The sequence below is a fragment of the Lutjanus erythropterus genome, chromosome 2, assembly GCF_056507025.1.
Source record: "Lutjanus erythropterus isolate fLutEry1 chromosome 2, fLutEry1.hap2, whole genome shotgun sequence".
Lineage (NCBI taxonomy): Eukaryota > Metazoa > Chordata > Actinopteri > Lutjaniformes > Lutjanidae > Lutjanus > Lutjanus erythropterus.
The window spans coordinates 10,365,255-10,390,931 of record NC_139318.1 but is presented as its reverse complement, the minus strand read 5'-3'; the positions used below and the strand labels follow the sequence as shown (position 1 = coordinate 10,390,931).

The 25,677-nt window shown below is 41.1% G+C and overlaps 1 protein-coding gene across 1 annotated transcript; it reads right to left on the bottom strand.

Annotated features, from left to right (window-relative positions):
* Positions 1 to 2,620: 2,620 nt before the first annotated feature.
* Positions 2,621 to 25,311, bottom strand: rybpb (RING1 and YY1 binding protein b). The gene is made up of 5 exons (XM_084727696.1): positions 25,159 to 25,311; positions 24,437 to 24,562; positions 7,340 to 7,645; positions 7,153 to 7,254; positions 2,621 to 5,912 (listed from the first exon to the last, which is right to left on the bottom strand). Exons 1-5 carry the CDS (start codon positions 25,182 to 25,184, stop codon positions 5,663 to 5,665), a joined length of 810 nt encoding a protein of 269 aa, XP_084583822.1. The 5' UTR covers positions 25,185 to 25,311; the 3' UTR covers positions 2,621 to 5,662.
* Between the last annotated feature and the right edge of the window lie 366 nt (positions 25,312 to 25,677).

The following is a 25,677-nucleotide window of genomic DNA, read 5'->3' as shown; positions in this document are numbered from 1 at the left end:
TTGAATGTATCATTCCCCAGTTGACTCCCAGAGTGCATAATTAGCATAGTGATCTGGTCATAGCTCTGTATTTTAATAAGGTGGTGAATAGTTTTTCTCAGAAACTGGTGAGTGAAATCAAGGGGAGAGGGAGAGGAAGATGAAGTGGCGCCAGAATGAAGGAATGAGAACCAGAGCTGATCCAAGCAGCCTTCTGAAATAAAATGTGATAGACAGCAACGCATCGTCCAGTGCAGAACTCTGAATATTAACATAAAAGTATGGAAAAAGCAGATCGTATTTGGTGGAAAACCCACCTTTTCCATGTGTCAATATAACTGCCATTTCTCCTCCTGTCAAAAGGTTCACACTGACGTCAACAGGTTTCCTAGCAACCTTATTGTGAGATGCTCACACACGAGGGAGTAAAATATATACTGTAATAAAAGTAATGTCTCATGTTCTATAAGCCAAGAGCAAAACCTCTTAGCTGTTCACATGTCGTGATCAGAGCCCTGAGCTTTATGAAAACACTTTATATAAAGGTGTGTGCATATGAATGACATGATACTGTCATAACGATGACAAGACACTGTGTCATTAACATGAAGGAGTCTTTATGAGTGTTTATGACTGTTATCATTAAGTGTCATTCAATTACATAGTTTTGAATGCAAAGTCGACATTGTTTGAGATGTCTTTGTGTTGACAACTTGACATTAACGGAGACAGCATAACCTGCTGATGTCTTTGTGTTGACAACTTGACATTAACACAACCTGTCATAAATATGCAATAGTAAGCCTAATTATCAAACCTAGAGAAAATATTTATCTTTATCCATTAACATGACATTAAGATGTTATATGTGGTTAGTTTTGACATTGGCTGTCATGATACAAATGTAAGTGTGTCATTCATATTTCCATTGATTGATTTCCACATACATTTTGGATTTGTCATAAAGATGTTATTAAGAATTATTACACTGACAAATGCTTTTGTAGAGCTAAATTATATGTCTAAGTTTCATAATTAGGCCTGCTGTGGCATGTTTATGACAGGTTATGATGTCTTGGTTAATGTCAAGTTGTCATAACAAAGACATCTCACAAAATGTCAACTTCGTGTGAAGAATTACAAAGCTGAAAGAATGACACTTAATGACAACAGTCATGAACATTCATTCTACTCTATGTTCATGACAGGTGTCAGGACATGGTTATGACAGTGTCATATCAGTCTTATGCACACCCCTGCAAATAAGGTGTTTCAGTCTCAATGAAACTTCTGATGTTGATCATCCAATAAGCTGTCAGTCACCAAAGCATTTCACTTTTTTTCATTGTTCATTAGTGAAACCTGCAAGTCATTTTTAGGGTTTGATGTCTTCAGAAATACAACTCCTGGAGAGACAAAAAATTGAATAAAATAAAACGAGAGTAAAAAAGATCCACATGATTGAAAGGTACAAGCAAATGTCATATTTTTCATTATTTAAACATGGACACACACATTTTATGTTAAATCACACAGTTTTTCTTAACATTTTACCTTTTACAAACTTTTCATATATTCTTTTTGACACCAGAAATAAAGCCTCTAAAATATCTTGGCATATTTTTCATTTCTGGCCATTGAAAATGAAAAAAAGTGGTAAATGGGTGGATTGGGTGTCCCAGACAGTCCCCTAAAGTATATACATTTGGACATTTCTGTATTTCCTGCTAAACAAAAAAAAAAGTGTTTGATTGGTGTTCAATGGCTCTAACATTATTAGAACCTGAGATAATGGCAAGTTTATCAAGCCAAGATTGTAAATTGTTTCCATTATGAGATGCCAAATGATGTGGATACTTAGGACCATGAACACTGTTTTGCAGGATATTTAACTTGTTCCCAGGACTAATTCATATACTGCAAAGGTCAGGCTTTAAAGTTTATTCTAAAATAAGATATCAACCACTTGAAGACACCAAGACCTCTTCTGATACATTATTTATTAAGAAAAATATGTATTATTCATCAGACTCTCTTATTTTGAAATATTGATTGATGGAATTCAAAGAGGAAAAAAATTAAACACATAAAGTTTTGGAATGGAAAGCTTTAAATATGGAAAGCCATAAAACTGTTCTCTAAAACCAGAGCAAAGAGGATGTTTGAACAAAGTGTTTTAATAAATAAACCAGAGGGAAATGGAACAGCTCCTCTCCCTCAGTGAATAAAATAATCTTTGAAGTGAATGTGGTTTTAAAATAAAGCATTAACTATTCTCTTCTGTGCACTTCTGTATTTCTATAGATTATCAGTGGCGACAGAGGAATGCAGCCATTGGTTGGAGCTTTTAGATGGTGCATTAGCGGGCTGCTAACCAGCCTCTGGAGGGAGACGTGATTGAAAGCTGTTGTCAGTATGAGGGCTCCCTCATGTCATGTGTCACTGCACTGTTGAATTCTTCCTCTACTATGAACACACGCTCCCCAGGACATCTCGATCAATAGTCTGCCGTCTCGGGTCCGCACACACTTCCGGTTATCTGATAGTGTAAACTGCAACTGAGTACTGAACTCGCACGTGTCTGTAAATACAATGTGGACAAACAGCATCAACAAAAGACACAAAGCAGCCAGAAAATAGATAACTTTAACAATTTTATTTGTGAAAAACTACAAGCAAAATTCATAAATAGACATTTCTATTTGAAGCGGAGGAAAATGATCAGGTTAGCCTATAAGCGCAAAGTCGTGCACATGCCAGAAACATGTAGTATTTTTAACATTATAAGCTAGACAAGGAGCCGTGATCCGCTGAAAATGCTGCGTACATTTCCACACCAGGAACATAATGTGACCATTTCACAAGGGGAAACAATGACACATCAGCTATAAGTTAAAAAAAAAAAAGAAAAACTAAAACTGGATTAAACAAAGAATGGATTATTGTACTGTCCCTAAAACTTTTTTTTTGTCATTTTTTTCTTTAAAACCGAGCAATAACTTTAAAAGCATTGTACAAGACATTGTTATAGGAAGAAATGAGTTTGTATAATACACTTAATTGGAAATTCACGGTTAAGGTTATACAGTCAGTAAACAAGCCTTCTATATTTGGGTCTCTGACAAACAAAGCTAAAAAATGTAACCATCTTTACACAGTAAATTAAGGTTACTGGTCGCACACAAGAACAGAACTGCTTGCGCGGAAAGGAAACAGGAAACAAAAGACTTCAGCTCCAATGCCATTATTCATAGTGTTTGCTTTTGCACCTTTTTAAAATTCTATATACAAGCAATAATTCATATACTCAGCAAATGGCCATTTGTCAATAATTTAACAATGAATCCTTTCTGTTGGAGTACTCAGTCAAGTGAATGTGGTTGCAGATAAGGCAGGTGAAAAGATGGCTTTTTAGGCCCATTTCTAATAGATTGCATTACAAAGCAGGCTTTTATTCTCAGTAAAAATTGGACAAAGCATTTTTTTTACCCTCTGAGTCCCACACTTTTTTAGTTCTATTCACATTGCTTTTCCTCACTTTGAACACTGATTCCATATTTGTATGCAATAAAGTACATAATTACATATTAACCATAGCTTAAGAGCAGAAAAAACTTATGAACACATCTCTCTTGGGCTTCAACATTGCTTATGACACACATGATTATAATCCCTATGTGTGAAAGCTTTTATTCGACACAGATCAAAACCCGCCCCCTCGGATCCAGAGATTTTTTTTTGGGACTTGTTAACCTCACCTAACCTGATTTTAGTTTCTCAATTGGTGAGCGGGGGCCCTTGTTAGGGGAGCTACGTGCACTGTGGTAGGGGGGCTTACTAAAGTCAAAGGTTTCGACCCAGCAGACCCAGAGCTCTTCTCGGCTACCCACTCCCGCACCCAGTCTGCTTCACACCGCCTGCATAACGAGGAGAGATCCACCGCCGGGTGCGGAGCTGGTAGCCTTCTTCAACTCACAGTATTGACAGTTCTTTGCCCCAATTTAGCCGTGCACAGAGACAAGTGGACAATAAGAACACCATTTACATGGATTATATTAGTCTTTATTTAAACTGTTATTCATCTCACACATTAGATAATTGCATTTCAAATTGTTATTTATCTGTCTATTTATCATGTCATTATGAAATTCCTTTGGTCCTTCAATAAATAAAACTAAGATATCATATACACATTTATTCTTTATACAATTTCATACAGTTAAAAAGGAAATTATGTTGGTCTAGTATCAGCTAAGGTGAAAGTGAATTAAAACCCTTAAATAAGCCTTGCTGTTCTAAAAATTCAAAGAGCAATTGTGTTCTATTAACTACTGCAATATTTTTTGCCTTCAATGACAGGAGTCTTAAATTAATAATAATAAAATAAAAGGTCAATTGAATTGTCAAATCTTTGCAAAGTGTTCACGTCTTTGCACATGTTTTCAGGTTGAGAGAATGAAGATTCGAAGTCATCTTCAGGACCACAAAAAAAAAAAAAAAAACAGAGAAAGAAAAAATGAAATCGATTCACAACAGCTTGACACAACAGGCCTATTTTACAGTTCGATATGGTTTTACCAAGTGGAACTGTGTGTGTAACCATCCTTCAGTCACAACAGAGAAAAACTCTGGCTCCAGAGCTGAGAGGACAGCTCTGCCTTCGGCCAGAAAAACTCAATATCGAAGTACGGAATGCAGAAAATATCAACAGCTTTTTAGTGTTTTACACAACAGCCTACACTGTACAGTTAAGGACATAAGATACTGTATAAGAGATCTGCTATAGCATACTAAATCATAGACAATCTAGTTGAAAAAGTCAGGTGTGTGAACCTCAGGTGACCTTCTTCTGATGCACACTGACCTGTACAGAACGAGTAAGACGGACCTGCAGCAGGAGGTCCCGACAGTGTTCAGAGTGAGACAGTGTTGTTGAGAAAAAGTGAATGAGAATTTGATTCATCAGCACTTTGTCACATTGAGTGAATGGGCAATCCCAGATCTGCAAAACCGCTTCACAGTGTATCTAGCACCAGTGTGTGTGTTCATGTGTGTGTTTTGGTGTATGTGTCTGTCTGTGTGACTCGAGTCTTGTCCTATCATTTTCAAACTGTAATAAAAACACTGAAGGAATGATCGATCGGCAGAGCTACACAGCAAAGCTTCAACATAAAAAGGAGAACATCAAAGTATACAGGTGCAACAGGTAATAAATAAGGGTAATAATAGTTTAAAGTTATTGAAATGATGGTGGTTATTGTGCCCAGCGGAGAATTCTTCTTTACAAAAACAAAAAAAATGTCGACTTGGCCTCACATCCACGTACGAATATAAAACAATACATACAAGTGTCTGGATGCTACCACAGGGGAGGTTGTTGGGGGATGGGGGGCTTTATTCCTTTGTAGCCCAGCTCTCCTCGCCTGTGCCATGGGTGTAACCATGAGGGAAGTTCTCCCACCAGGGTGTTTGTTTCCCCAGCAGGCGCACCACACTGTTCCTCTCAGCCAGCCAGCTCCTCTCAGCATCCAGGGTTGGTCATGGAATGGAGGCAGGGCAGCGATGGGAAAAAAGGTGAAATCTCTCCCCCTATGGGATCCATAGTGTCCAGAAACGTTGGAGGGGAAAGTAGGGGAAGTGGAGCAGGGGTGAGGACGGGAGGGCGTGAAAAGGGATGGGGGTCTCAGAACGACTCGTCGTGCCCCACAGAGAGATCCCCTTTAGGCGTGGAGGCGCGCGACGAGCCCTTGTCCATGCTCTCGGAGCCGGAGCTCTGGTGCTGCTGTTCGGAGCCCGCGCTGGACGTGATGGTGGACGAGGACGTGGAGGAGGAGCGGGTCTTCTCCTTAAAGTCTGTTATGATCACTGTCACGTTCCCTACGGTGATGGCCAATTGCTGGGCGGTGCTCCGGTCAATGTTCTTCAGTTTGGGCCTGTGGGGCAAAGACGAGAGGGAGATAAAACTTTAAAGGTGAAATATGTAACACCCTAGTGCTACAAAGGGGTTCTGGAGTCCCAATTCACAATACTGGAGCAAGTTGTGTTGACAAACCTGACCAAATTAACAATAACAACAATAACAACACTTGAGACATTTCCTGTATATTTTTTATTTAATTTTAGTTAGTTTTGTAAGTGCACAATATTGTTTCAGTTAGTTTTCATTTTTCTTTAAAATCTGGTTTTTATTTTCTATTTCATTTTAACTAAAATGTTTTTTTCCACATTTATTTTTAGTTTTTACTTTAGTTTTAGTGAACTACAAAAACCTTTCCTCCAAGTGGACCCCAGAACTAGAACTAATAGACTGTTTGTGCTGTCTGTGTACACATCCGTTTGGAAGTGTAACTGAGCCCCTACACAAGCACAGTATTATACTTTGATGATGGCAAGCAAGGACAAGTCATACACTGTAAATTGATCCACTTTTTATAACTCTGACAATTGTCTGTTCATGTAAAACTAAGCCTGTTATCCTGAAAACAAAAGCTCACTGTTCTGAAAATACACACTCTGGAGTTGGTGACTGCCACCTTTGCTGCCTGCCAGACACCATTAACATATTGCTCAATTTAACTGCTATAAACATCTACTTTCTCTAAAAGATTATTGATTATTTCTTATGACTCATAAACAGACACTTACTCATTTGGCAAACATTCGGTATTAATTTTTATCTCTGTAAAGTGAATAAACATGAAACAGACAGTGTGTGAAATCGCACAGGCCAAAACAAAAACAGACTTCCCGGCCAGGAATGTAATTTTCAAATGAGAACATACTAGCTGTAGCATTGCTTCCAGTGATGCCGGTATTTCAACATGATCATTTTATGATTTGGTACAGTCAATATATCACATATGGCTCCTTTAATAACCAGAAACGGCAACCACAATATGTGTGTCTCAGCAACAACAAGGGGGAGGCTGCCAGCACTGTGGGGGCGGTTACACTAAATTGCTCAATTCATCGGGTGACACATGAACAGTCAGAACAAGTGTATATAAAGTGAGAGTGGGTGTTTAGTGTAAAAGATCATTTGTGAATCATTTGAGGTTTCCCACTCGCCCTGTGCTGCGTGAGGTTTTTTCTAAAAGGAAGTGCAGAGTAGTCAGAGATGTTAAACCATGTGTTCTGCCAAAGAGACGCGGAGTATGAGAGGGTGCTACACACCTGGAGATGTGCGAGTTCTTGTTGTTGGTCTTGGTTGCTGATTTGCCAGACTGTATGCTGTGTTTGTCGCTGGGTGGGCTCTGATGGTTGTCTGATTTGGGTCTGGAGGTAAACAGAGACACGTGAGGATAACACAAGCACAGGCAACATCTAGACACACAGGTGAAGCCTGGATGTGGATACTGACCTGGTCTTTTTGCTGCTGGGCTTCTTCGTGACGGCTGGGGTGATGTCCTTCTCTGTGTCAGGTTTGTCTTTGATTGGCTGTTCCTTCTCACTCTTTTCCTTCTCAGGGGTTTCTCCCTCTGGCCTCACTCTCTCTGGACGCTCAACTTCAGGGCGTCCCTCGCCGTTGGCCCGCTCCCCTTCGCCGTCCATGCGCTCCTTGTCCGTGCGCTCACTCCTCTCCCTCCGCTCCTTCTTGGGCGGGGGAGGCATAGGGTACTGCTGAGCCACCTGCTGGGCAACCAGCTGGGAGTTGATCCTGGGTTTCCTGTGGAGGAGATCCAAGGCACAAACATGGATTAGCCTCATAGCGAAGCCGTGAGCTGACTCTGGCTATGCACCAACACAGTCACACTACGGCTGACAAAGAGAGGTGAGTGAACCTAGAGGCCGCTGAGGGAAAAGAAGCGGCTGCGCCCAGCTGCTGCAGAGGTGGGTTTACGCAGCCGCTTCCTGGTGGAGCGGCTCTGTTTTGAGGGCTAATCTCATTAGCTCACGGCTGTAATAAAATGAATGCACAGGATCACAAGGTGGGACATTTGCAGCACGTCACTTAGGTCCTCTAATCTGATTACTGCAGGGTTGGCCCCATTTGTCACAGACTGGGATTCAGTTGGACATGGTGTAGCTGCTCCACTCACTGAGCTCACCAGCAACCATGAAGCCAGCTACACTGTCCTCTTTTTGACTCATTTTCAAAGACAAACACAAACCATGTATTTGAGTTTCAACATTCTTATTGAGCAAATGCAATAAAAGCAAGGAAGGTACTTGTCAGGTGCAACATTGAAAGAATCCCACTAGACTGGGTGATACAACTTATAGAAAATCTCAGTATTTTCAAAACATATGTACACAATAGGGTACCAAGAATGATATAGGGGAGAAAAACAATCAATATAACAGCTGATATTCTTTATACAAAATTTCATTCACCATCCAACCAGGCAAGTGGTAAAAAATAATTTAACTATCTTGATAACCGATTAATCATTCAAGTTATTTTTCATGAAAAAATGGTAGAAAATGCTGTTTTCAGCCTTTACTGACAAAACAAAACATCACCCTGGACTGTGGAAAAACTGGGATAGACTCTTTTCTGTGATCGCTACAGAAACTGCAACAACATGACAATTAACTTTAGTCTTCATTCTTTTTTGATAACTGCTAATAAATCAAACATTTTTTTGTGTGGGGGGGATTAAAGTTGAACCCTGTATACAAGAGAGAAACAGAAAGAAGACTTTTTTTTTTTTTTTTTGCAGTGATCACCCAAAACACTTGTTGCAATGCATTGTTGTCCGAATGACATCAGGGCACTGAAACTGTAAACTTTCACAGATATTATTAACTAATTATTTATAATTCCAATTAATTATAAATAAGACACAAATACAGCAAAATACTATTCAAAACATATTCAACATGAATTACAGAAAAATATATATATACTCAAAATGCATCTTATAAAGATAACAAATAAAACAATCTATTATGTAAAAAAAAAAAAAAATCATACAGTAGCATAGTGTACAACAGACTTTTTTTCACTTGCCAGGTTGGGCAAGTGGCTCAGAAATCTACTAGCAAGACATCAATTTTTACTTGCCCCTGTAAAAACTGTTTTATTTATTAGCGGTTATCAAACAACACAAGGACTTAAGTTAATTGTGATGATTAATCCAGAGCTGCGACATCTACAAAATTTCACAAAATAGTGAAGAATGTTTATCCCAATTTCCAAGTCCAAGGTGGTGTCTTTAAATGTCTAAATTTGTCAGTCCAAACCCAAAGATATTCAGTTTAATGAAAATAAAAGAAAAGTGTGAAATATTCATATTTGATTAAATATTTTAATAGGCCTAATTTAATTCCTTTTTACCTGTCAGATCTACTTGCCTGAAATGGCATGTTTACTTGGCCTAAGCAGGTGGGCAACCATTATTGCTGAGCCCATGTTTACTGCAAACATGATGACATGATGATCATATAGAATATGAGGTATTGCTGTGGATTAAACTACCAGCCAGTATATAAAGTAGTTAAGATTAGACAATAGGAATGTTGGTGCTTTCACATAATATAAACACAATGAGATTTTTGATGTGGATATAACGCGGGTAAGTGGGCAAAGATAAAAAATAGAATAGCTAGAACAGTTTAGTAAGTTCAGAAAATTACACCACTTCATGAGAATATCTTGTCTCATATCACAATATCAATATATCCAACCCAACCCAACCCAAGACCCACTGATTTCCTAAATGCAGCAGTGCACATAAAACCATCTTTTTTTGAAAAACATATTTTCCAGTGTGGTGCATCACCACTGAACTGTTACAAACATGCATGCAGTAAGAGCAGCATCTTACTGCTCCATCAGCTGTGCAGATGAACTTGTGAGGCAAAATGCTAACCCGAAGTCAGACTGCCTGAGCCAACACACACACCTGCAGCATAATGGACACCAGCTGGCAGCATCTGGGGGGAAGCAGAGGACCTCGGGGGAGAGGGAGGGATGGCTGCAGCCTTCCAGAGACTCAGCCGAGACCAAACTCCAGCCAGCAACATGGATAATCACAGGCCAGCGCTGGGCAAGCATGGTGAGGAGTAAACCACAAGTACACTCACACACACAAACACGCACTTGAAAAGCTTAGCGTGCAAACAAACAGCCTGGCATGGCTCGATGGCTGCTCAGGAGGCCTTTCAACAGGAACACAACAAGTTATACTAGCTAGCTGTGTACACCAAACTCTTCCAAAGCCAATGCTAGTCTTGGCAGTAAGAGTTTTTGGTGATATCCCAAGAGTGGAGAGGAGGTCCCTTGATCCTCAGGACCGCTTTAGGAGATCTGCGGTCAAGTAGGCAGTCTTAAAAGTTGTGGAAACTCTGTCAGCCTAAGCATCAGGCCAGATAAACAAGTGTCACTGCTGGAAAATGAAGCTCTCACAGTGGAAACAAATGTTTTTAGCTTTGCCGTGGGAATGGGCTTTAGTGAAACGGGTGGAGGAGCAAATGCGTGTGGCAAAAACAGAAGAAGCTCAATAGTGTGTCGGACTGATGACGCTGATTTCAGTGGCTTGCTGTGGAGAGTGGTTTTCAGACAGCTGCTTAAGTGGTTAGCCTCAGGGTTTCAATTTGGCAGCATCATATTGCCAGTCCAGTTACTCTCGTTTCTGCACTCCCATCCTCGCACGTCTTTCAGAACTGACACTCTACTCCCTCAGACCCTATCTTTTAGTAGCTAGGCACTTTTAAACTCTTAACAGTCCAATTCTTCTGTCAATTCTTCTGCAGCTTCTCTCTCTATAGCTCCTTCTAGCTCAATTAGTCTCCTACTGCTATTACTGACAGACTCCTTGATAGGGGGTGGGGGCATGCAGCCGATCAGAAGGCAATCAATTGGGGAATAATAGAGCATCATGTTGTAATGCTCCGCACTTCACTCCAATCAATACACCAGCTGTGGCGAATGCTGACGAGCCCTGGGCTGTTGATCCAGTATCCATTAGCTGCCTTGGTGCTCTGGAGCCAGGGGCTCTTTCTACATGCTGCCCCTATGTGAGGCACCCACGGGGTGTTAGAGAGTGATATTCCCACCCTCTCCCCCCACCTCCAGCCTTCATAATTGCCATCCCTGTCTTGCTCCCATCAAACTGATCCCAATTCCATTTCAATCTAGAGTAATTACTTCCCATGTTGAGCATTAGAGCTCCTATGCATGGTACTTGGGTAAGTCTAACTACGCTCGGCAATGCTTTTAAATGCTTAAGTGATTAAGTTGATAACTAATTAATTAAGAAGTGATGATGTTGAGTTTATAGCATTGGACCTCCTTGCCTGTACTGACACAATCACAAATTTGTCAAAGCAGATCTATACTGTCTAAGACTTGTTTTCTAAATTTACAGAGCAAATATTTAGGACTGCACAATGAATATCAATAAATCAATCAAATGATAATGGGGAATTTGTGGGAAGGTTATTATTCCAGTGGGGAAATTATAGATGAGGAAGACGAGATTTGCATTCTCAGGCAAAATGCTCTATAAAATCCAAAATATATTTGTTTAGTTTTTTTTTTTAGCATACTTTGCATACAAATCTTGGTTTCCAGATTATAAAGAAATTAAGAAATCATGTTTGATATAGACCTCAACAAACGTCACGTTATCATTATTTAAATAGTGTTTTCAGTGAAAATGAAAACTGTGATGCAAAAATGGGCATTCCCACTAATGATGAATTATATTGCGATCTGTCAAAGTAATTGTACTATGATTGTTTTTACCACATTGTGCAGCTTTGCTAGTAATAAGCTAATACATGCCATGACTCCATGCTGAATTGGCTGTGACATTTAAACAAATGCTATTAACATAAAACCCTCCGGATTCCTATATACTTCTGATCCCTGGTTTTGCCTGTCCTGTCACTTTTCTGATGACACAGTGCAGTCCATGTCATGGGAATCCTGTGTGTGCTTAAAGTACCACAGGATTCTTGATCAAAATCTGGTGGGAAATAGTCAATACGACACTGAGAAAGTATGACAAAGACTTCAAGTTTGGAGGAGTCAGCCTGGGCTACATGAGAAAGCAGCAGTGAGCAAAGCTGTGATGATGACATGCGCTCACCCACATATACCCCTTGTGAAAAAATAAATCTCTAACCCACAGCCGTGAGTAAACAGATTGTGAACACAGACGGCATCCAACAGGAGCAGAAATCATTTTGTTTGGCAGTAAGAGCGGTTAGCCAAGGAGGTGGTGAATGAATGATTGATTGACTGATAAGCTCCACGCCTCTTTTGCCTGTTGCCGAGCCGAAGCTCTGGTCGGAGCCTGAGATTTGTGTCAGCGGCAGCAGTGGCGGCAGAAGCAGCCCCAGTAGTTAAGCAATGATTCAGTGCCAGCTGTAAGTCAGCCATGAGTTGCTGCTGGCATGATAGAGCCACCGCTCTCTTTGCCACATTATTTATTTACTGACCACCCATCATGGCTTTGCACAGAAACGCTCTGTGGCTCATTATCATGGCTGGAAATTCTGCATGACATTATATGTGTGTATCACTTGCATTTATTGAACAGCAGTGGCACTGAGTACTGAGTCTGCCACTGCTTTAAAGTATTCATATTTTAAATTAATTACAGTTTACATTTAAGTAATCTGTCCGAGTTGTTGAGCATAAAATATACTAATTAAACTACAACATTGCTGAAATTACTCCACAACTGAACCATATCGTTTAGCAAACATCCAAATCAAATAAGAAATTTCACAAGATTCACTGGAAATGATCCTGGGAGCAGGACCAGGAGTGAAACCCCAGGGTCCAATTGCAGAAATTGCTCCAACCTCCCACTGCTGCCAATATATTCCTGGGGAATCAGTGTGTGTGAGTGAGTGTGTCAAGTGTGTAAAGCCTGCTGTCGAATCATTTCCCACTGTGAGGGCTCACAGCTTATTACCTCCCCTTCGCACAACAATAGGCCGTGATTGACAGCTCCTCCTATGCTTGGCCCTAAATTCCACCGTCTGGGGGAGGGAGGGAGGAGAGGGGGAGACTCCCTCCACGGGATGCCCTGAAATAACTATCATCATGCTTAAAAGCTCCTAATTCAGTCAGACTGACACCCATAGTTAGACCGCTCTGCTCAGCCTGAACCATCCCAGAGACCGACACACCTCTCTGCTCAGCTGGTGCGATTGCTGGCCAGGAGCAGCCAATGGCGACGAGCTGAGAGCAAAAGCTGAAGCTGCCATTTCAGGGGGAACTCTTTCTAGAAAAAGCAAAAACAATGAGCCCGAGCACTTCATGTAGAAGCAGAGTAATGAAGAGAGTGAGCGAGCGATGGAGAGTGTGATAGAGTGAGAGAGAGGCGCAGGAAAGCCCTCATTAACACAGCTCTTTTATTTGAAGTGCTGTGTGGAGGACAAGCAATTATTTCCTGCCAGGCTGAGTGAATGCAGTGGCAGACAGCTGAGCGAAGAGGAGAGGGAGAGTGAGACAGCCCACAGACAACAGTATTCTTCGACCATGGACGGCCCGCTGAAGAGCTCAGACTGTTTAACATCACCCACTCTCTCATTCAGACTTTGTAAATAACAGCATCTACACAGCAGCGCGAGCGTGGGCTCCTTGTCCTCAGTGACGTACAAACTTGTTCAGAAACATGAATCCTCAATTCATATGCATTTGGCGGTGACCTGGTTTCCCCCCACGTAGGACAGAGGGACCATCATACCCTCCGCCTGGAGCACGTCTTTCAGATCCAGCATGTGAGCGTGCCACAGGGCTTTAGTTTGATCACAGCACCTCCCTGTGACGCGCTGGCAGCCATGTAATCAATGATCTACATGTACTCGTCTGTGTCAACACTTGCCGTATGCCTTGATCATTATGTAGAAACACGTGATGCCCTCTCCCCTCCCACCTACCAGTACGGAGGGTGATGGAGCAGAGCCCAGAGCTGCCTGCCTGAGCTGCTACAAATTTGTGAAGCAGTCAGTGAGTGCATATATATCTGTATGCTCTATTGTTCCATTGTTGAATGTTGGACAATCTTTCTAGAAAGACTTAGAATATGTCTTGGAAGAACACTGTATGGCCCCTGCCTGACCCAATTTACAGGGCTGACAACTGACAAAAGTATTCTTGAAACTGTTCATGAAAAGTGCTGCCTGCAGGTATTAGATTATTAACTTGAGCTTAAACAATAAGTAAATTGACAGAAATTCAATCAGCAGCTATTTTGACAACTGATTAATAGGGTTGGGTGATATGTTGAAGTTTTCAAACTGGCCAGCGTCAGTCCAGCAACCGGCAATTGCCAATATATTCCCGCAGGTGTCTGTATAAATGAAGAGTCTGTCTCTGAGCAGCAGCCCTTTGTTGTTCTTTAAGTTCCAGTGTGTAAGATTTTAGGGGAACTATTGGCAGCAATGGAACGTAATATTAATAAGTATGTTTTCATTAGTGTATAATCACCTGTTAATAAGATTTGTTGTATTTTTGTTACCTTAGCATAAAATACAGAGGGGAATGGGTCCTCTTCCACAGAGACCACCATCTACTGTAGCCTTAAAGGCTTCACCCAACCTTACTGATTAACCGTTTAGCCTAAGTCATTATTTAAACAAAAGTGCAAAAACTTAACTGCCTCCAGTTTCACGAATGTCAGTGTTTGTTGGTTTTGTTGGTCTCCTATTACATAAAAGAAATTGGACAGAGGTTTGGACTGTTGGTCCAACAAAAGCAATTTACATTTAAATCAGTTATTTTCTCAGTTAACTGATTAGTCATAAAACAAGAAAACGTGTTATAAAATTGTAGGAAAATATCCATCACAAGTTCCCAGAGCCCAACGTGACATCTTAAGATGTTTTGTCCAACAGTCCGAAATATTTGATTTGTTGTTTTAATAAGTAGACAAGCGCCACATTTGTACATTTCAGAAGTTCAAACCAGCAAATAGTTCAATTTTGTCTTGATAAATAACTTGTTGACTCAGTAGGCCTAAGCAATATGGACAGAATCAAATATATTTTTTTGACCAAATACCTCAATATCTTTGCTGTGGCAATATTGTAGGGATGACTGTTAGTCCTTTCACAAAATATTAACATAATGCAATTTTTGATAATAATTAGTAATGCGGATATTATGACCACATGGGTAAAGGCAAATAACAAAACAGCTACAACAGTTTGTTAAATTTCAGAAAATTACATCACCTTATAGTAATGCAGCCTTTAAAACCAGGAGAAAACAAGACTTGTGCCATATCACGATATAACGGTATCCAAAATTTCAGGCAATATCTAGTCTCATAACACAATATCAATATAATACAGACACAATGCCCAACCTTCTGATTCAGTTCTGCAAAAATGAATCCAATTCCAGCCTAAATGTGTCAGTTGCCTTTGGATTCATCCTGAGATGCAAAGCCTCCATCTCCAGGGACATAATGTTGAGATAACTGTCCAAAAATTGAGACATCAATCTTAATTAGATTTTTTTTTGATGAATGCACCTCCATCAGTGCACATGAACAGTTGTTTACTTTGATGTTAAATTAAAAAATGAAAAATTCAAACTCCCTTCAAGGAAGTTCTTGACTAGTATGAATCTGTGTGTGTGTGTGTGTGTGTGTGTGTGTGTGTGTGTGTGTGTGTGTGTGTGTGTGTGTGTGTGTGTGTGTGTGTGTGTGTGTGGAGGTTGAATGAGGACAGCACCTGAAGAGCAGCCTGGGGCTATAGCACTTCTCAATTCATTCTCACTGCCCACCAGAGGCATTAAGCATTCATCCCATCACGAGTCCCTTCGAGTCAGGACTTTGAGGGCTTAATGTTACTGTCACTCCCTCCCCTTCTCTATCTTCTCCACCTTACACGCCTTGTGGGGGTCTGTGGATCCCCTACAATGTTTCCATCAAATTTCTTTAGGTGCTCTGTATGCACAGCAGGCTCCCAGAAAGCATCTACACCCCACACATTTTCCTCAAACAGCAGAAGAGCTCAACAGTCAGGCATGACATTTGGTGCCCGCGGTACAGAGTGTTGACAATACTGGACAGAGCAAAGGAATTCGGGGGAAATCTCTAAAAGATATCTCTCCTTTTCTGCAGGAACTGCAAACCTTATGCACCATGCTGTCTGCTGGGTGTCTGCTTTTCTGCCTCTCCTGACAGGCTAAAGGACTCAGACAGTCTGAGTTTCTGTGCGTCTGAGTGAGACAGACATAAGCAAGAAGAAAACGAGGTCTGTGGCAGAGGAATTAAAAGTGGAAACGTCTAAGTTTGTGTCTGCTCATGTGTAAAAGAGACTTCATCTTCACACTGACAAGTTTTTCCTTTCCATGACTGACCTTTCAGGCTACGAAATGCCTGGGCAGACTGACAGCAAGTCACTGTGAAGGCAGTAAGCACGTATGAGCTCCTTCCATCAGCACCACTGTGTCACTTTGCTCAGTATCGCTCGTTTGTTTTCCTCCTCTCCATCATTCTCTCTTTGTCTTCTTCCCTGCTCCCTCTTCAATTTCTCTTTGTGCATTAGCCCCCACCAACCACCCTATCTCTCTCTGGCTTTAAGTAGGTCTTCTTCACCCTCTTTCCTGCTGTTTGGCTCTGGTGTTGTGAGTGATCCGTCAAGTAGACCCAGTCACCCCATCTTGCTGCTGTTCTGTCGTCCCCTTGCCAATTTGCTTTTCATATAAACAGAGCCTGGGTTCAATTTGCTCAACAAATCATCAAACAACACTGCCAAAAGGAACATTGCACCTTCGCAGCAGGCTCTCCTGTTCTACACAAGGGGAACAACATCAAGCAAACAAGCAAACAAAAACATCAAGTGAGGAAACCTGACACCAAAAGGTTAATCACAACGCCTCTACTGGTAACTGTAGCCACTACAGCTTCGCAAATATGTTCAGACAAACCACTGGACAACAGGATCAATACTGACTCTAAGACCTGGTCCACATCTAAAGGTCCAGTTCCTTAATCAAACCAATGTGAGGCTAATACACTGTTTCAATTTCCATATGCTTTTAGTTTGCATTCACAAAGGCAAAACTTAAACCATCCACATATTGTAAACAAAAGTCATGTGGAGGAGATGTAGTTCAACTATTGGACATACAGGCAGTGGGTAGAAGACAACAAGCATTCAATTTCTACCTGGATATCACTCATCACGGAGCACTGTCTGGTTCTGGTCGTCTTGGTGTTGATCAAGAGTGTATAAAAGCAAACATTAGAGGAATGTGGATATGAAATGAAATGAAATGACAAATAAAATGATCCATTTTTTTGAATGGTTCAAATGGTATTCATAGGGCTGCAACTCACTATTGTTTTCATTAGTGATTAATGGCTTAATTATTCTTACAATTAATCTATAAATCATTCAGCCTATAAAATGCCAAAAAAGACTGTGAAAATGCTTATCACGTCTACACGATGTCTACCAAATTGGCACACGACCTGAACAAGTTCAGCCAAAATTATTAAAGTAAATTAACATTTACAAACAAATAAATAAAAAAGTAAAATAATTTTTATATTTGTACCTAATTTGAAACATGCTTTCACTGGGCAGTAAAGAGTTTACTTAAATTAGCGGTTTTTCCTTTAGTAAATCAGGTGCAAGGAGCATCACAATGTTACAGTGGTAGAGGGCTCACTGGTCAAAGAAGCACAAAGAGCAAGGAAAGAGAACTTAATCAACAAAATCAGAGCATGTAAACATAATCAGACGGGCAAAACACTCCGCTGCTGAAACGCTTCTGAAACGCTGCTGGTGGGAATTGAAGTCACTCGTATGACCGCGGCGCACACGCAACTTGATAAAGCCGCATCTGGTGTAAATTACAGGTTAGGCTTTATTATGGATGATGGTATCATCCTTCAGCCCAACCCTACCAAAGAATCTTCATCTACCATCATAAATGACAAAGAAAACCAGCAAATTCTTACATTTAAGAAAATAGAACCAGAAAATGTTTGAATAGTTGGCAACTAATTTTCTCTCAGTCAACTTATTGAATAATCACTGCAGCTCTACACCAGGAATAAAAATGCTCCAAAGTTCACTTGACAGCTGTCCAAGACCACTCTTTCAAGGTGGACCAGAGAACAGTTGTTTGGCCCGCACCACAGTTAAGAGTCTGGCATTCACGCCAGCCCAAACAAACCGCACCAAGTGGGTAAACGCTCAAGGCTTCAGTTCAACCAGACTGAACCAGGCTGGTGTGTGAACCTGCACTTTGAACTACTTCAGCAAAAGTTACTTTAATTTACTTGACCTAGAAAATAAGTGTCAATTCCAGTTTCAGTCTTGATTGTATCTGTAGCAAATGACATGTCAAGTGGTCCTTTTCTATTCCCATGCATGGATGGTGGTACTGGTAGAAAGAGAAAAGCCTGTCCATTCCAGCTCTCACCCTCCCTGGGTAATGATGTGCTCCGCTCTGCTTTAGCCCCTAGAGACTCTTGGTTGAGTGAGCACATCCCCCTTGCAGCCAGCCATGCCCCCCTCCTTCAACACACACATAAATGTCCAGACGCTATGCTCCTCTCTGTCCCTTCACCGCTCTGTTTCTCCCCTTGTCCTCTTATGCCCTCCTCTTCTCCTTACTCCTCAGCTTGCTGTGACTCCACACTAGCTTCCTCGCTCCCTTTCTCCTTGTCCTCATATGCCTTTCGCTGTGTTTTCGCTGAGACTCCTCACTCCCTCACTGTCACATTCATTTGCTTGCCTCATCTTTTTGCTGAGTGGGAGGAGTCCCGATTCAACAGCTCTCTCAACATTTCTCTGTTTTGTCAGATTGCCAAATTGGCTACTGTATTTAATCACTCACACTCTGCCAAATCCCATGAAGTAATTAAGAACTTTTAAATCCGGCAATTAACATGTAAAGATTAGGGCTACCCGCTCGTGCTAAGGGTTTTAGTGCAGATGCTGATAATGCTGGATAAGCAAAAGCAGTTTCCTCTGAGTGGGGGCTGCTGTGGGGGCAGGGGGTGGGTGAGGAAGTGCAGATATAAATTGAGCGCCAGCATGTCCCTCTTATGTAATTCCATTATCCTAGACAATTTGCCTTAATGTGACAGTGGTAGAATCCACGGATTATAATGACTCTATTCCATCATTGTAAAAGACAAGAGGCACACACACACAAAGACACACAAACACAGACACACACTGCAATCATTTTCCAATAATTGTGCAGCCTCAACATTTAAACAAAGAGAGAGATGCACTTTTACTTTTTTTCAGCTCCTCTACTAACTCACGGCTCTAGGGCTGGGTATCCCTTAGATTTTATCCGCTCTTATTCTGCTTAGCATTCCTGGTTCATAATCTGTGGATTTATGGGTTACCATATGGTCTTATTACAAAGCCACAGACTTAATGCAAAAGACATTTACTTAAGTACATTAACATAAATAAATATCTGTCATGGACAAATTACAATAATGATCTATGGTTGCCAAAGTGATCACAAATATATCTTACTATCACCTTAAAATCCTTCATACTTGTGACAATATTTGCACAAGACATTATTCACACTTCAGTCTACACAAGTTACAGGTGACTAAAAAAACTGGCTTATTATCACACACAGCACGACCTCACCTGTTAGTACCTGACTACAATAAAAGCTGGCTGGTGTAAATCTACAGAGACAGCCTGGTGGCATACACACAGATCTATTAGAATATTAATTACATGCAAAAAATGTAATGTGTTATTTAGCCCGAATCTGCAATTTCTGTGATGCCTTTAAATCATATTTCAAACTGCCAATCCGGATTACTCTGACAGGTCAGACTTCATTTCACTAAATAATGTGGACTTCACCCATTAAGATCACCTGACAAAAATTAAGATTCGATTTCTACTATCCATTTTCTCTTCTCACTGCTCTGTAAACATTTACTTAGGCTGCAATTAACTATTTTAATTATTAATTAATCTGCTACTTTTTCAGAATTAATCATCTAGTACAGGGGTTTGATCCAATAGACACTCAACAATTGAGCCAAGTTAGCCTAATATTGCTGTTTTACAAAACTTCAGACTACACCAAATACATTAAACAGATTTGCTGAAAGGCATTTATTAGATTCTGACTCTGGGAAAGTGGTAAAAACAGTAAAATTTCCCCAATGCCGTGTCTCTTTAACAAAATCACACACATTTAGACTATTCTATGTGATCTCCTTTTGAAAACTATGTAATAACAAATGTAATATCTTTTTCACATCCATTCACTGAGCCTTCCCTGAAACCGTTTGGAGCCCTCCTGGGGAGGTGCACCACCCTCTTTGAAAACCTCTGACCTAGTCTAAAACAAATGCCAAAATATTGTCATCTTCAGATTGCTTCTTTTGTCAACAGTCCAAAACCTAACTCTTCATTTACTATCATAAATGACAAAGGAAGCCAAAGCAAAGCAAATTGAGATTTTTGCTTGTGAAATAACTGAAATGTTCACAGTGGCTGGAAATTAATTTTCTTCTGATCAACTAATCAATTAATTGACTACTCATTACAGCTCCAACATTCACTGTAAGGACACTCATAGTATATCCGCTGCAATGTTTCATGTTCTGTGTCCATTCAGCAGCCCTAGCTTTAGATAAATTGGGCACCATGTGAGTTTATTTAATCTAGTCAGAGCGCTACATTTTGCTAACAAGTAAGAGACACCCATTTGTTCTGTTTCATATAAAGCACAGATGGAAGCTACTTGAAATGGCTGATAGAGCAACAGCGCACAGATAACAGCACAGCAGTCAAAGACTGAGGTACCTCAAGACTTCCTGTGATCCCCACCATCAATCAACTTTAGAGGGCTCCTAATGGTTTCTCCCTGGGCCCCGGGGCTGACAGAGGTGCATACCAAACACCGCCACAAAGCAAACTGATGTACAGCAACACGGTGTCACATTCGCACAGTGATCGGGTTCAGATGCCAGAAACATTTAAATATGATAGCATGCACCTCACAGGGGATGCTAATGCAAGCCTTTCTCCAATTACCCAAAGAAGCAGCCACTGAATGCCGAGGCTGAGCGCTTGGGCTACTTGGACTTGTAGATTAGTGGCAAGGTCAGGTGCAAAAAGCAGAGTGCTTTCTTGTTTAAGAGTCAGAGTGGCAGTGGCTAGATTTAGCCTACTTGGGTATCAAGTTACATCACTGAGCTGGACTGGGTCAACAGGTTCGTTAGGCTGTGATCAGATGGGGAGAACAGGCCTCTCCCTGCATGCTGATGCCACAGCCAGACTTTTGCTCTTGTTAACACACATTCTTGACTTGCACAAATCAGAGCTGCATGTCCCATAGTTACCTAGCATACCTACTGCTGGCAGGGGACAAAGTGCAATTGAAGCCTCGCCTGAGTGTAGGCCACTATCTGTCAGTCCTCATGGATCATGTTAATTCGGTATTCTCCATCAACACCTGCAGAAACAGCTGGTGTTTCAATGACTCAGTGCAAACTGTGAGGGATGTATCAAGCTCAAGGGGATGGAAATATTCATCTGATCTTGAATTTCACTTTGGACAGATAGGTAGACCCTGTATGACTCAAACTGCAGCTAGTAACCACATCTTTGCACTAATGTCTGCTGACTGCTACTTATTGTAACAACAGCTTTTCATGAATGGGTAGAGGTATAATAGCTGTTAACTATTGAGCATAAATTAATTGCCAACTATTTTGACAATCGCTTAATTGTTTTTTTTGTTTTTTTTTTGGGGGGGGGGGGGGGGGGGGGGGGGGTTTCTAAGAAGAAAGATCAAAATTTTCCAGCTTCTTAAATGTGAATATTTTCTTGTATCTTTACTCCTATATGACAATTATCTTAATATCTCGGAGTTGCAGTCAAAAGACATTTGAGGACATCATCTTGGGCTTTGGGACACAGTGATCAACATTCTTCATTATTTTCTGGGCACTCAATGACCAAAAAACTGATTGATTAATCAAGAAAATAACTGACTGATTAATCAACAATGAATATAATCATTTGATATAGTACAGCCCCAGAGACATGTATGATTGGCTGTAATACTGCCCACTACTGCAGCTGCATCCATCTTCTCCTTACTATGTTCAAATACAGTCAATACTGACTGACCTTTGAGTCAGGACACAGGAAAAGAGAGCTATATTTGGGCACTGTGTGGAAGACATGTAGCTTTCAGACATTCACACCAGTCAAAACAAGCCATTTCAAACATCATAAATAGGATTACGTCACACTGACTGCACAAATCAATACTTAAGTTCACTTATCCTGTAGTAAACACAAACTGAGCATCCAAATCAAACTTCAACGTTGAAAAAGGAAGTGTTTTGACTCCTAGCAGCAGTGAGGAACTCTAATTAGTGTCCCACTGAATAAAAGCACATTCAAAGTAAAGCCTCAGATAAAAGCAGCAAGACAAACATCCACACATAGCCTTAAGTGTGAATCATTTAGCTAAGAGCATGTTGCTTCGTCCCATGCTTTGCTGGAATACATCAAACGGTGAAGAAAAGACAGCTAATTAGTACTCATTAGAATAAGAGGCAGCCCCACAACTATACAACTGCATTAATCAAAGGTTAACTATTCAGATCAAACAGGAATGTGTGACAACCACTCCTGTGATGTCATGTGCTCCCATTTACCAAATAGAGGCAACTGGGCTGTTGCCAAAGCACAGTGGCAGGATGGCTACGACACGCTCGTCTCTGCTTCCTGCTTTCACACAGCAGGCTCAGCCTGCATCATCAGCTGTGGTCTTAAGCTACACTCTGCTAGAAAAAGATCATAGGGGGAGGGGAGCCAGACAATTAAGACTGAGCTCAATCTTTTTGGATTCTCAGTAAACCAGCATCTGTGTATTCTCCCCGTTTTGTGGTGCACCAGGGGTGTCAGCCGAGCCACTCATTGTAAAACCACAGCTGGAAAGGTTAGAGTGCAGGGGACTTGTCAACAAACCCACAAATGACTCATCTATCTCGCCATCTCAACATGCAACTGATGACACCAGTAAACAAACTCATACGTAGCAGACGCAACTTCTCATCAAAAACATTCCCCAGAACAGAAAGAAGAGGCGTCACCATACACAAAACCGAAAGGGAATCCCATCGTGATATTCAAGTTATACGGTGATTTCATCTCAGTTTCCCATAAGACTCTTCTGCTGACATCATAAAAATGTATTTCGAGTTAAGCTCAGGGGAAATGTCTGGGACACACACAAGACTGTTACTATAAATGCTGATATGATTAATCTGGAAACATTTTCTGAGAGAAAACATGAGAGAATTCACTTGTAAACAGCTTCAGGAACAAAGCAAGTTATGGGAGATTGAGATTTGAAAATGATTAATCATAGACATCTGTGTGGACTGACATTTAAACAACAAAAAAGTGGATTTCTGGAACAGTGGGGAGGTGGGGGTTGGGGGCTGTTAAACGTCCTCTTAATACTCAGTGTCACACCAAGTTGGGCATGAAATGATTCATGGCACAAGGGGGAAATATGAAAAATGTACATTGGGGGTTATCTCTAATCCTAATTTCAACCACTCTTCTTCACCTAAGGAATATAACATTCCCTTTATTGTACCTCCACCGTATGCACATTAAATCTGACTTGTCAGATCGGAAATGTCTAGGACATACAAGACTGTTATTATAAATGCTGTGGTGATTAATCTGGAAACATTTTCTGAGAACAAACATGAGTGAATTCACTTGTAAACAGCATAGGGAACAAAGCAAAAGTGTGGCAGATTGAGATTTGAAAATGATTAATCAAAGATAAATGACATTTAAAAAACAAAAAATGTTTTTTTGGAACATTGGGGGGAAAACTATCTGATGTCCTCCAAGCAGTGTCACACCAGGTTGGGCATGAAATGACATTAGTAACAACATACCACAAGGGGGAAAGTCCGATGGACAAATAAATATAAAAAATGCACATCTGGGGTTTATCTCTAATCCTGACTACAACCACTTTTTCCTTCCCATTTGAAATACAATCATCTCCTTGCTGTCTATCCACCTCATGCACAATAAATCTGACTTGCCAGCTCATTATAAGAACCTCTGCAATCCTACAGGTAGGTGCAAATGCACACACTTGTTTCGCTTCATGGAAAAAGCAGCCCCTTTCGCTGTTGCTCTGTTGATGCACTGTAGCTGTACAGCCATCGTGAAGTATGGTCCCTCTTCCCCACCCCACCCCCCCACCCCCTCTCTGGCTAGTGAAGCAGCCAGCCTACCTAGACGAATGCATAAAAGCATAGCAATGTTAGTCGCATGAAATGAGGTGGGGAAAAAAAAAACTACGGATAATCCAGACAACGGCGGGGAGATGTTTGCAAAGATTGTCCATCAACAAGTCCCCATTCGCTCAGAGACAAACAGGCTGTCGATCAAAGTTGTCATTCCCATAAATTGCGATGCAATGCTGCTGCAGCCAGCCAAGCAGGGGGAAAAACGAGACGAGAGAGGGAGAGGGAGCTTACGTTACCTTGTGGATGTGCCCTTCCTCACATCGCAGATGCTGCATTTGAAAGCCTCGGCGGTGTTCCTGAAGGTGCAGACGCTACAGTCCCAGTAGCCGTCATCAGCGGTCTGTTTGGCTTGTCTTTTTGGCCTTTGCAAATCAGACAAAATAATGTTAAGGTCAAGTTAGTTTTTAGTAACAGCACCAACATATTTCATGAATTAACAAGAAATGAGATTGTGACAAACAGAACACGTCAAGCTACTCGGTACGGCACAAATCATGGTGGTGTTGTCATTAATATTGGGTTCGAGTCCCGGCGAGCACAGCTCCTATGTTCATAAATCCCCACAGTGGCGAAGCTCCACACCGTCCGATTGTATCGCCAGCTAGGCTAGCAGGCAGGCAAGCATTGCTAAAATTTTCGGCATCGAAGCTTAGCATGTCGGCTAACAAAACCAATATCAAACAATGTCCATTTCGACATTGACTCTCCAAAAGGCTTCACCGAGACGGAAGAGCGTTTCAGGGAATGCCAGGCGTATCCTCTGAAAAATTTCCCTTTGTCTGTTAAGTGACTGGGTTATAGGGAGCGAGAAGCCGCCATAGTGACTGCACTATTCTAGCTAGCTGTGGCATACCAACTGAAAAAGGGAGAAACGATCCCTGTGTGAGGAAGACGCGTCCAAATATCGAGCCCGAAACGCGCAAAACACTCCAAAATCGACAATGGGTGGTCGCATTACCTGGTAGGGCTCTTTTTGTCGCCCATGGTGAAGAATAATCCTCGGAAATAAGAAGAAAAAGGGGCCTCCTTTTAATTGTCAGTGAGTGTAGTGGGTTCCAGATAGAGCCGCTGCTGAAGCTGTTGGCAGACAGGCTCCACTCAGCGCTGGCTCGAGGCACGGCACGGCGACTGACTGCACTGCCCCACGTGATCGCTCCCCAGCCAATCACAGCCCGAGTGGGTTTAAAAGTCTGGATGGATATTTAGAAGCTATTTTAATAACTACTAGAGAATTATTTGACAAGACCTCACCTCAACCCACGCACGTAGCTCTACGTAAAGATTACAATGTGTTAATATCGATATCATTCATAATGACGGCAATAAAACTGTTGTGACAAATTAACTTTTAAAACACATTCAAAGTGATTTACATGACAGAAAAAAGAGTGAAAAGAAACAATGCTCAAATAGCAAAAGTAGTTACATTAAAGTAACACAGAAAAGTAAAAGTCAAATGTACAATACCTCATTATAA